General features: G+C 35.5%; 3 protein-coding genes across 4 annotated transcripts; all 3 read left to right on the forward strand.

Annotated features, from left to right (window-relative positions):
• Nucleotides 1-3,021: 3,021 nt before the first annotated feature.
• On the forward strand, nucleotides 3,022-4,086 carry LOC106409100 (cilia- and flagella-associated protein 251-like). The gene is made up of 3 exons (XM_013849784.3): nucleotides 3,022-3,277; nucleotides 3,392-3,554; nucleotides 3,753-4,086. The coding sequence occupies exons 1-3, from the start codon at nucleotides 3,089-3,091 to the stop codon at nucleotides 3,872-3,874; spliced, it is 474 nt and encodes a 157-aa protein (XP_013705238.2). The 5' UTR covers nucleotides 3,022-3,088; the 3' UTR covers nucleotides 3,875-4,086.
• A 728-nt stretch (nucleotides 4,087-4,814) lies between these two features.
• Nucleotides 4,815-6,465, forward strand: LOC106406973 (SNF1-related protein kinase regulatory subunit beta-2). Of its 2 annotated transcripts, none has more exons than XM_013847739.3 (4): nucleotides 4,815-5,328; nucleotides 5,420-5,595; nucleotides 5,689-5,851; nucleotides 5,942-6,465. In XM_013847739.3, exons 1-4 carry the CDS (start codon nucleotides 5,107-5,109, stop codon nucleotides 6,266-6,268), a joined length of 888 nt encoding a protein of 295 aa, XP_013703193.2. In that variant the 5' UTR covers nucleotides 4,815-5,106; the 3' UTR covers nucleotides 6,269-6,465. The 2 variants fall into 2 exon arrangements, with proteins under 2 accessions (XP_013703193.2, XP_013703194.2); XM_013847740.3 differs by having other exon boundaries at nucleotides 5,692-5,851.
• Nucleotides 6,466-9,613: 3,148 nt separating this feature from the next.
• Nucleotides 9,614-11,455, forward strand: LOC106410256 (proline-rich protein 2). The gene is made up of 3 exons (XM_013850742.3): nucleotides 9,614-9,972; nucleotides 10,407-10,488; nucleotides 10,607-11,455. Exons 1-3 carry the CDS (start codon nucleotides 9,949-9,951, stop codon nucleotides 11,263-11,265), a joined length of 765 nt encoding a protein of 254 aa, XP_013706196.2. The 5' UTR covers nucleotides 9,614-9,948; the 3' UTR covers nucleotides 11,266-11,455.
• The last annotated feature ends 975 nt before the right edge of the window (nucleotides 11,456-12,430 follow it).

Consider the following 12,430-nt stretch of genomic DNA (forward strand, 5'->3'; position numbering starts at 1 on the left):
CTCCATTGTATAAACCACGTCATTTCCTCATTTATCAAGAAGTTATTTCAAAGAAGCAGATGGTTAAATGTCGAAGAGAGTTTGGCATTAAATTGATATGATGACGAATTTGGTCTTGCTAATTGCTATATTGCAACGCCATAGGTGAAGCATCTTCTCTCCTTTACCTGGGGCAATGTTCTGAGGAGGTTCTGATCAGGGTTTTACATCAAGTGGATGTGTCTTTCATTATCCCCTCAGTGATACTTGTTTTTCAACTCATGCAGATTGTTTTTAGTATTCCATAGAGCTTACCATATTTTATAAATTATGTATTGCATTTACATTTCAGAAAGGATCACGTTTAGTATCGCTTTATATCATTAATTCAGTTGCGATCTTAATTAGGGGTTGGTATTTGCACTGTAGTCTCTAAATGTTTTAATGAGTTTAGTTGGAGAAGCATATGCCATTGTTATTCTTTTTTTTTTTTAACCACATTATTATTCAAGTTCATGGCCTAAATTACAGCTATAGCAGTTTTCTTGTACGTGATTTATAGAATATGTTACTAATCTCTCTCTTCGTAGCTCCTTATCGTCTCCACATAAATAGAAGCGGAGGCCGTTACTCAAGCAAGCAAAAAAAAAAAACTCATATCCATTTTCTTCTGACACCATTACTCTGTAAGTTGAGTCACAGAAGGGTGGTGTGCGAGTGACCAAAGTTGTGTGTTTAGAGTTATCCAAATCATTTGGTTTTTGAATGGCCCTGCATCGGCAAATAGCCCACCTTTCAGCCTTTATGTTGTAAAGGTGATTTGTTTAGTTAGTTAGGACAAGTGCTGCTCCCAAGTCCCAAGGCTATGCCTTAATTATTATTATGGTTTTCACCATCCGAGTACTAAATTGAATATACAATACGGTACGTATTCAATAGTGAGTCTATGTACTGTCCTTGTTGTTTGCCAAAGCTAATATTTAATGTTAAGATGAAGTCAAGGTGCGTATTAGTCTCTTGACCAAACGAAACTCAATTAGTGGAAAAGATGAAAGACTGACCACAAAAACAACATATTGCTGGTGAAATCGGTTCAAAGTTTACCCATCCAGTCCACATGTGAGTAAACGATCTGTCGATTTGACTGAGAGTATGAGACCAAATGTGGGGGTAATTAGTAACAAAATTAAAACTATAGGGTGACAAATTGCAATAATCGGAGAGTGTATGGAAGAGCAATCAAACCAAAAAACAAAAGAAAAGAAACAAAAGGTTGGTCGATTTGAGTATTGAGTTGAATCAAAATTGGTCCTTTTTCTCTCTCTCTTAAAAAAAGTTTAAGTTTGTGTGATCTCTCAGGACGCTTTTACTGTGCTTCCTCCTCATCAAATTCTCCGTCCCTACTAGTTTCAATCAAGTTTTGTTCGAAAAGCAAGAATCTTTAGAGCAAGCGCATTAATGAACCTTGTTTATTATTTGAATTTTTTATTTTTTTTTTATTTTTTATTTTTCGTTTGATTTTTTTTTAAAAATAAAAAATAAAATAAAAATAAACTGACAAATAGCAGGTCGCCACGTGACGTGGGGTCCGCTAAACATTAACAAACCGGGTTCATGCGGAAGGAACGTGGCGAGACGAGGTCTTCGCTGTTGTTTATTATAATAATTTTTTTTTCTCGATTTACGTGTGAACCTCCTCTAAAACTCTTCAATGCGGTTGCTCTTAAAACCAAGGGGTCCTGTCTTTATAATCAAAGTGTGTCCATAAAATTCTGATCAGATCCGGTTTAATAATTTCTAAAGAATAGAAATTTAAATTTCTTATTTAATATTTACCTTATTTATTTTCTCCACAATTATATCATTTAAACCTCAAATGCGAGATCCACCCACACACGTTTATCATCTCCATATCCGTTTATATGTAGTAGACTTATTACATTGGTAAATACACAGCCATTATTAATGTTAAATATATTGTTGCTTTGTTGAGTTTACATGTCGTAAAACATTAGTCCTTCAAGAAGCTATATATATTAGTGAATTTTAAAAGTCAATCTTACACTATATTTTTAACCTGTGTAAACAGTAATTTCTTCATATTTTTTGAAAATCGCTCACCATATCAAAATGTATGCATGGATTCTTTGATAGATTATATAGTAGTTAATTTTATCATTTAAAGCTTTCATTTGATATTTTAAATACGAGAATATGCTGATTTTAAATTACAATATATATATATATATATTTTTTAAAAAAATTATATAAAAGTTGATAGGTATTGTTTAAGAGTTTTGAAAACAAAAAAGATCAATAGGAAAACATTAACCTTATATATATTTCATAAATATTCCAAAATATAAATATCTTAACAAACAATCTACTAATCTCTTTAAAATCGACAACTTAACAAATTAATACCAAAATTAAATCCTATAAATACATTTAACATAAATTATAGAAAAATGTTTAAAACATAAAAAAACTATCAATACAAAACGGGTTTAAATATATAATAGTTTGTTTTAAATTATACTATTAAAATAAAATCAAAGTAAAATAAGTTAAACAAGCGGTTTAAATAAATAAACGTGCGGATCAAAATTATATGAAATCTTCAAAATTTTAGTCTAATTTAAAATAACAAAAATAAATCATATAATAGTCTAAGTATGAAAAAAATTATTTTTATTACGTAAATAAAATTTTCAACCGAATATTAGATTCGCATCTGTAATACTTTTTTCTTTATTATAAGATACATAGATTCATAGATTATACTTTTCTTTTGGTTCACTTCTCTCTCTCCTCAGGTTTCAAGAAATTATTTTCATTTTTCCCAAAGAAATTGTTACACAGTAATTTAATTTAAATTAAGTAACTTAGAGCATCATTTTCTCCGGTAAAATTTCCTAATATTTGTATGATATAGTATATTGCTTGGATTTGGTTAGTTGGGTTTAAAGGAATTGTAACAGGCTTCAAGAGAGGCCCAGATATTGAAAACCAAGAGCGTGCCGTGAAGAAAAAACAAAACAGGGAATCTTTTTCTAATTAATTTCCTCAAAGCAAAACCTTAAGAGATTAGGAATTGAGAGAGAGAGAGATGGATTCGTCCGTGTTTAGATGGGCGAGGGAGAAGCTGGAGAAGGAACACAGAGAGAGCAAGGAAAGTGGGAAGCTGAAACTGGAACGAGAGAAGAAAGACAAGGATGCTGCGGAAAGGCAACGCCGAGCCGTTGAAGCTTCTCAAAGAGCCAAAAGGCTTGAAGCCATTGAAGCCCAGATGATGAAGGTTTGGGGTTTTTTTCTTTCTTTCTGTAATTAGAAATTCATTCAATGTTGTTATTAGAAAAGGCAAATTTGATAACTCTTATCTTATCTTACACATGGGGTTGGGTTGGGTTAGGTTGAGGAACCTAGAAAACGTGGAGGTTATATTATACAACCCATACCTCCATGGATATTGAAGAGGACTAATATGCCGCCACAAGACGAGGAGGAGGTTTTTAGATGGGATGATGATGAAGAAGAAGGTGCTGAGTGGGAAGTAGGAGAGGCTCCTGGTACAGGTCGTCTCCCAATTCGCACCTAATTAGTTTATAATTATGAAACAACAAAACCAACACATTAGTTAGCTTTGTTTATGTTTCAAAAGTAGATAGAGAGCGTTTGCTCGTGGAGGAAATTAAAAGGCAGCTTTCTTTGATTGGTGCAGAGCTTCAAAGGATATTATATGTGGTTACTTTTTCGTTTTTCTTAATTTGCAGGAAAGTTTACTTGGAATGATGATGAAGAAGAAGAAGAAGAAAAGGAAGAAGAAAGACGACAACGACAACGACTGCGACTGTTGGCAAAAAGACGGAAAGCTAATGGATCAACCAAACGATGATATGGTTCCAGAGCGATTAAGTTATGTCAAGTGTGCGTCACTTCTAATCAGGGTGTTTGCTCTCTCTGTTTCTTTTATGCAAGACTCGTAAGTCTTTTATACGATAAAAATAACTGGGGCTGAAATTAAAAGCATATAGTAGCTTATTGGGATTCTCATCATCTACACCAAAGGTTTATACATTTATTTATTTATTTATTTATTTATTTGCACTTATGTAGTCTCTGATGCTCTTATTAGATAATAAATGAAAGGTGGATTGGATGTTTATGCATGCTTTGCATTAGTTATGACTTATGATGAAGAGAGTCGTGGGTCACATTGTTGGTGTTAGCTTTTTACGTGCTTAGAGTATTAATACAGATTTTGGAGTAACAACCATCTTAGGGTTTGGTTTTTGCATTCTAGTGTCTAAGTGTCTTGAATGAGAGTCTAATTGGAGAAGCATCAGAAGCCATCGTTATTTAAGTTCTTGGCCTAGAAATTATTATTATTATGGTTTTCAACATCTGAGTACTAAATTGAATATACAGTCAGTAGTTTTATTATTAAATAGTAAGTTTATGTACTGTCCTTGTTGTTTGCCAAGGCTAATAATTAATGTAGATGAAGTCAAAGGTGTATTAGAGTCTCTTTTATCAAAAGAAACTCAATTAGAGGAAAAGATGAAAAGACTGAGCACAAAAACAACATGTTGGGGAAATCGGTCCACATGTGAGTAAACGATCTATCGAAATGTGGGAGGTAAATTAGTAACAAAAAACTAAAACTGTAGAGTGACAAATGCAATAAACAGAACCAATAGAAGAAAGTAAAGTAAGGGGAATGAATAGTAAGTGGGGGGAAAGACGCAACAATCAAACCAAACAACAAAAGAAAAGAAACAAAAAGGTGAGTATTGAGTTGAATCAAAGATTGGTCCTTTTTCTCTCTTTTAAAAAAAAAAGGACGCTTTTACTGTGCTTCCCCCTCGTCAAATTCTCCGTCCCTACTATAGTTTCGATCAAGTTTGTACGAAAAGCAAGAATCTTTAAAAACCAAGAGGGTCCTGTCTTTATAATCAAAGTGTGTCCGTAAAAACTCTGATCAGATCCGGTTTAATAACAAGAGAGTATAGATTCGCCATCTGTAATACTTTTTTTTATTATTATAATAATAAAGCCCACCCTCCAGAGAGGTTAAGATATAAGATTAGATTACCCTTTCTTTTGGTTTTTGTGTGTGTGTGTGATATGGGAAACGTGAACGCGAGAGAAGAAGAAGAAGAAGAAGAAGAAGAAGAAGAAGCCAATAGTAACAACCACCACAACGACAACGACAACGACGCTGCGAATCGCTCTCATCAAGCTTCCGACTTTACACCCTCCGAGCAGCTCATGGGTGGTCATCATCACCACCAATCTCCTCCTCACAGCCCTCGCGCCACTCAATCTCCCCTCATGTTCGCTCCTCAGGTTCTTCTCTCTTCTCCCCACACCCCAAGATTCAAACTTTTGGAATTAAAAGATCTGAAAAAAAAAGTTTGTGTCTTTTTGTTTTTATTAGGTTCCGGTGATTCCTCTCCAAAGACCAGACGAAATCCACATCCCTAACCCTTCCTGGATGATGCAATCGCCTTACGAAGAGGCTTCCAACGAGCAAGGCATCCCCACCATGATCACTTGGTGCCACGGTGGTAAAGAGATCTCTGTTGAGGGATCTTGGGATAATTGGAAGTCAAGGTCTTTTCTTTAGCTTTTTTTTTTTTTTTAATTTTGATTTTGGATTCTTTCATAATCAATTTCAACTCTCTCATTGTTCTTTGTGTGGATCAGAAGTCGGCTGCAGAGATCTGGAAAAGACTTCACAATAATGAAAGTGCTTCCCTCAGGTGTCTATGAGTACAGGTTCATCGTCGATGGACAGTGGATGCACGCCCCTGAGCTCCCTTTTGCTCGTGATGACGCTGGCAACACTTTCAACCTTTTGGACCTCCAGGTAAAACCAACCCCTCCTTTATAACTACTGTTTGTAGAGAGAGAGATCTATGTTTGATTCATTACTTTGGTTTCGTGTGTGTAATGCAAGGACTATGTTCCTGAAGACATTCAAAGCATATCCGGGTTCGAGCCTCCGCAATCTCCAGAGGCTAGCTACAGCAGCTTGCTTCTGGGAGCTGAGGATTATTCCAAAGAGCCGCCTTTGGTTCCACCGCATTTGCAGATGACTCTGCTGAACTTGCCGCCGGCCAACCCTGACGTGCCGTCGCCGCTGCCGAGGCCTCAGCATGTGGTTCTCAATCATCTTTACATGCAGAAGGGGAAAAGCGGTCCTTCTGTTGTTGCGCTTGGTTCCACTAACCGCTTTTTAGCAAAGTATGTAACTGTGGTGCTCTACAAGTCCCTCCAGAGGTGATGCTAATCATCATCTTTACAGGGTCTTATCTTAGTTTGGTGTTTCTTAAAAGTTAAAACTCATGGAGAATGGGTGAGGGCACTATAAGAATTTATTGTAAGGCCGGCAAATCTCTGTTTTTTGGTTTTGGTTTGTGGCTTTTCAAGTTTGCACAACAGTTACCTGCAAGTCTTTATATTATTGTTTTGGCTTTCAAATCTAGCAAAGTCATGTGTGACTGTGGAGTCTGTGACAGATGATTATATATGCTAAAGCATCTGCAGACCACAAATACAACGGTGGAAAAAAAAAATGACATCCATTCTCAAATTAGTAGTAGGTTCATTATCTCAAATTTTAAATCTAAAAGCATTCTGATGGCCACTATCTAGCAGTAGAAAAGAGCTGTACAGAAAGAAGCAACAATAGAAAGAGCAAACACATGTTGTTTATATGTTTGAATCTAATTGAGTTTGTAAATTTAGAAAAGAGGACAGCCTTTGGCTCTGATTCCAGGAGCCGTGGGACAGGAAGCAAGAGGGCAGTGGTCTACTTCTGTGTCCGGGCAGGGCGAAGATACAAATTTCAAAGTTTACTTAACAGACCAATCGTGTGATGCATCATAACTAACAATAGCATAGCCACTTTGGTACCTAGAGGACCACAGTTTTGATAGGCATGATCTTCGCTGGAACACAGAGAAATTGTATCGCTTTTTTCATGAAAGTATATCCAGGAACGAACAGATGTCAACATGTTCCTAAACATGAATACTCATCAATCTCTAAACTTAAGTCTTCGATCTTATACTATTCAGCTTCCAGCTTGTTCGTGAAGACCAAAATGATATCGTTGTGGAAAAAGAAAACAAAAGGATTAATGAAAATAAATGGAGCGGGTCCGTTCACCAAATTGCTAAACCTGCAAACCCAAACGAAGCTACCATATTGGAGCCTAGATTATTAGATAGGGTCACATGATGTACATATAGGCCCCTAGGCTTTAAACCCTTAACAATATCCTTGTACTCTTCTTCTGCACCATGCATGTGACAACAATATGAACTCAATCACTAACTTAGCTCTCTACTTATTTAAAAGTCAAAAACACGTCACATCTGAGATGATTATATCATATAAACTGACCTTTAGTCTTATAAATTTTTGGACGTTTCAATGATATATATTGTTCCCATTACGATGTGGTAAGATATTCAAATGTTTTGACATATCTTGTTTTCTATCTCCTGTGAATAATCGCTTCGTGACGTATAATTATATTTTCTAGATATTGGAGCTTGTTTATAACGTAGCACATGTACGAGTTTCTTCTTACATACTAAGCACATATATTGATGCTGCGAGTAGTGGAGCTTGTTTATAGTGTTAGACATTTTCACCAGTTTTTCTAACATAGTATGAAAGCAGATATTGTTCTTAATCTTAACGTGAGCTTCGTTTTTAGATTAAAGAATGAAAAAAAAATCATCATCCAAGAGAGACACCTTAGATAATAATTTCACACAAATTTAACAGTGATCTGATGATGTAACAAGAAAGCTCATAGACATGATTGTTACATAAAAAGCAAGCACGTACGTGTGTCTACTGTGTATGTGCACTTTTATGGAATTAAAAATGACCCAAAAGTCAGATTGTTAAAAAGTTTATCGTCTTCGTGAAACAGTACCGACTACTTATCAAAAAAAAAAAGAAACAGTACCGACTAATGAACATACCCGGCCATTTGCTCATAACAGTATTGGATAAACTTAGAAACAAGATGAGCTTTTAATATAATGATAAACTATGTCTGCGAGAAAACGTGAAACGGCCCATTGAGTTATAGAGAGATAAGGCGATGAAGAGTCAAAGAAGAGGTTCTCCTTTTAATATTTGCCATCTGCTTCCCCCATCTATTTAATATTTATCATATTTCTCAAGTGTCTTTTTCAGTTTAGCTTTTTTGAAAAACAAAAACAAAAGTCACATTTGTTGGTTACCAACTAAATCCGCATGTGACGAATCTTCCAGCTCCTTGTTTTTGTTGTTTTCTTTCGTTCTATTTTCTTCTTAGGTATGATGAATTGATGACGATGATTGTTCTATTTGTTTCTTAGTGATATACTATAAGATAGAAGTGGGAGTGGTTAGATTAATAGAGTTGGAGTTGAAGTAACATTTACAGAGATTCTCTACCATTTCTAAAGCATATCTCTACAAAACAAAAATAAGAGAGAGAGAAAGAGACGGATACAAACAGAGTTTCACTGAAGGCAGAATGAGAACACCGACATAGCAAAATGTATAATACTTATAATAAAAAATGGGTTATTTTCAATCCAAACATTTCAAATGAAATAGCTGACAAGATTCTTAATAAGATTCTTCGAAAAATAATACAAATACAAAGAATAATAAAAGTTGTTTAGGTATTTTAATTTAAGAACAAAAAACCTGCAATATCAAATAGACCGGAAAAGGAGAAAGGGCAAATTTCCAAAATAACACATTTCTAAGTTTATATCACAAAAATAGCATTCAAAAACTAAAAAGACCAAAATAGCACATTTCTAAGTTTATCCTTTGAAAATTTTAATTTTTTTATTTTTCAAAATTTGAAATCTTATCCCCAAAACCTCATTTTTCAACTCTAAACCCTAAACCCTAAACTCTAAACCCTAAACTCTAAACTCTAAACCCTAAACCCTAAACTCTAAACCCTAAACCCTAAACCTTAAACCCTAAACCCTAAACTCTAAACCCTAAACCCTAAACTCTAAACCCTAAACCCTAAATCCTAAACCTTACCCTTTAACTCTAAACCCTAACTTTGTGACTTTTGATAAAACATTAAGTGATATTTTTGTGACTTTTGACCTTGAGTGCTAGTTTGGGAACAAAAACTTGATTTAGTGCTATTTTTGTTTTTTTCTCAAGAGGAAATATGAATCTTATTCAAAAATGATAAATATGTCTCCTCAGTGTGGTAAAGAGAAACATGAAATTTCTCCATAAAATATTCCAAAGTTTCAGTATTATATACCTTCAAAAATTAAGTAATTTTATTAAAAACTGAATCATGAATATAATACATAACTAATTTTATTACAATTATCAATACAAAATATCAAAAGATATTTAAAATAATCATATTTATCATTTTTAAACAATTATTCTTAGAAAAATATTTAACAAAAACACATAATGATAAAAACAATTTTAATTTGAAAAGTTATAACAAATATATTGTTACAAAACATTCAAATCCGCGAAACTGCGGGCATTCACCTAGTAATATATTAAATGAAATAGCTGCCGACTGGTGCTTTAAATACTTCATTCAATATTTCATGTTAATTAATGTAATAAAACTAAAAAGAAACTAAGAATGAAAGATCGGTCAGGTCAATTAATGGCAACTATGAAAGTTAGTGATGTGAAAAGGTTTTTCAGTGATGCATTATTGTACCTTCACCATTTTTTTTCTTTAAAAAAAATAAAACCAAGAAAATAATACAGACAGCAAAAAGAGACTGACAGAGTTTTCGATAAAATCATCCGCGTGTCGTGCTGCCATTAGTTGAATAAGGTTTGAGTCTGTGTTATAAAAGGCTACAACTTACCACCACCCATCTCTCTCTCTTGAAGTAGACTCTAGGCCACCGTCAGATCTAAGATCTCATCTCTCAGTTCCAAGCCATGGCCGAGAAGGGCAAGGAGAAGGTTGTTTTCTTCTCTTCTCATTCTTGTTTTGTTTTACTTTCGGTTGACAGAGAAAGTCGTGGTTTTTGTATGTGGGTGGGTCTTTAGAATTAAATTAACTATCTTATGGAGCTTTTGATTCTCTCCTTTTCTGCTCATTTCTTGTTTTTAAAATATTTTCTTGTGGATTTTTTTTTTGTATTTGTATTTGTGAGATGTGTTGGTTTTGTATGGACTAAAATAATGCAATCAAACCATTTAAAAAGGGTAAAACTCGTGGGAGTGATAAGAGAATCTTCCTTTCTTTGTGTCAGAGATCGAATCAGTTCTTTCTCGGTAATTAGATGTTTTAGAAACGTCTAAACATAAAGTGTTTTGTTTCGACTTTTACCACTAATAAGAAAGAACCTGAAGATTTTAATGACGTCAATATCCAAAAAAAAAAAAAAAAACAGGTAACTATGATGAAGTTGAAGGTGGATCTTGAGTGTGCCAAGTGTTACAAGAAGGTCAAGAAGGTTCTTTGCAAATTCCCTCGTGAGTTACTTTTTCTCTTAACAAGATTCTTGTGGATTATCATTAGTTTGAGTTTGATTTTGATTGGTTGAGGAAATGGACTGAGTGGATGATGCTTTTGTGTGGTTTTGAACAAGAGAAATCAGAGACCAAGTGTTTGATGAGAAGTCCAACATAGTCATCATCAAGGTGGTTTGCTGCAGCCCTGAGAAGATCATGGACAAACTCTGTTCTAAAGGTGGCGGCTCTATCAAGACTATCGAGATCGTCCAGCCACCCAAGCCGCCTCAGGCTCAGCCTCAGCCACAAGCTCAGCCTCCTCCCCAAAAGCCCAAAGATGCTCCCAAAGCCGCCGAGAAGCCTAAGGAGGGCGAGAAGCCTAAGCAACCTGAAAAGCCCAAGGAGTCTGGAAAGCCGAAGGAAGCTGAGAAGCCTAAGCAAGCAGAGAAGCCCAAAGAAGCCGACAAACCCGCAGCGCCTAAAGCCGCACCAGCTCCTGCACAGGGACAGGCGCCTGCTGCAGCCCCAAAGCAGGCTGGACCACCACCACAAGCGATGCCGATGATGACACATGGGCAGCCAGTAGCGATGTGTTATGGGCCATACTATGATGGTTTTGGAGGTGGGCCAGCGTTCAGTGGATACGGAATGCCTCCGCAGCCGCAACAGTACGAGACTTATGGCCGACCTGTGTATGACAGCTGGGGAGGAGGACCACCACCTAGTTACCGACAATGCAACCTCAATAGATGCGATTACTTCAGCGAAGAGAATCCACAAAGCTGCTCCATCATGTGATATGAGTTATTCCCCTTTACTCACTCTCTTTGAATCTTGATACAAATAATGAAAAGAATATATAGAGAGATGTTTACGTGTAATCTTGTGATGGGGTCCATAAGGAAGGATCGTTGTATTTTGTAAACATTATAAGAAAACTGTTTCATTTTCTTAAATATGAATCAAGAATAATAGTATTTCCCTTTTATCATTTATATCTATTTTTCTTACGAAGCTACTAGTTCTCATGAAAGATCTTCGTAATGCTAGGAAACTCAGGCTTATACACATTTTTTGATTAGGTCTGCTTCTCCTTAGTTCATGGTTTTTCTCTTTATTATCCTCCTATTGACTTTAATGATGAGGGGGTTGGCAAATTGACTTTTCCTCCTAGTAAGCATGCTCTATTGATTTGTGTTTCATTTTACAAGTAATATTTAGGACTTTAGACATTATTCATATCAAACAAGATATGTTTTTCAAGTGCTGTTACATTAGCTGAGCGTACTAAAGAAAAAGAGTTAGTTGTCATATGATGGTCCGCACGTTGGTCCAAGAGTTGAATATAAAACTGTACGAGTCAAGGCATCATCACAAACCACATCACTACACAATATGGGCATTCACACATTGCGATGTAAGAGTGGAAAGAAAGTTAGAGATGTCTTATTGGATGAGAAAGCAACAGAGAAGGCCAAGAATCCACCTCGAGGGACAAGGCGGCGCATAAAGATCATTCTGACGAGAAAGCAGCTCGAGCTGCTACTACTGAATAGTGCAGAAGGCGTTTCCTCTAAGCTCCCAAAGACTTATGGTAGCTGCAAGCGGAAATGGAAGCCATCTTTGCAGACAATAGTAGAGGTAGATAACTAATGATGTCCTTACTCTTCATACTCAGTTTCTGTACAAGTTTGAATCTCCATGTAGCTTGCAGCAGAGTAAGCAGAAGTGAGAGAGTTTTGATCACAACTCCATCTAGTAGTTGGATTTTTCCTTGTCAGTCTTGTGTTCAAAAGAAAGATCTTGTGATCTGTAAAGTGTTCAACTTGCAGTTCCTTTTATGGGTTTGTTTTTGTTAACCTATTAAGTTGTTATCTCGAATTCTTTAATGTTAAATCAATTACTTTTGTGTGGTAATGACAAAGTTGATGCCTTTCCATTGGAATATGATGAAAAGGAAGAA

The sequence above is a fragment of the Brassica napus genome, chromosome C7 (genome assembly GCF_020379485.1).
Source record: "Brassica napus cultivar Da-Ae chromosome C7, Da-Ae, whole genome shotgun sequence".
Classification (NCBI taxonomy): Eukaryota; Viridiplantae; Streptophyta; class Magnoliopsida; order Brassicales; family Brassicaceae; genus Brassica; species Brassica napus.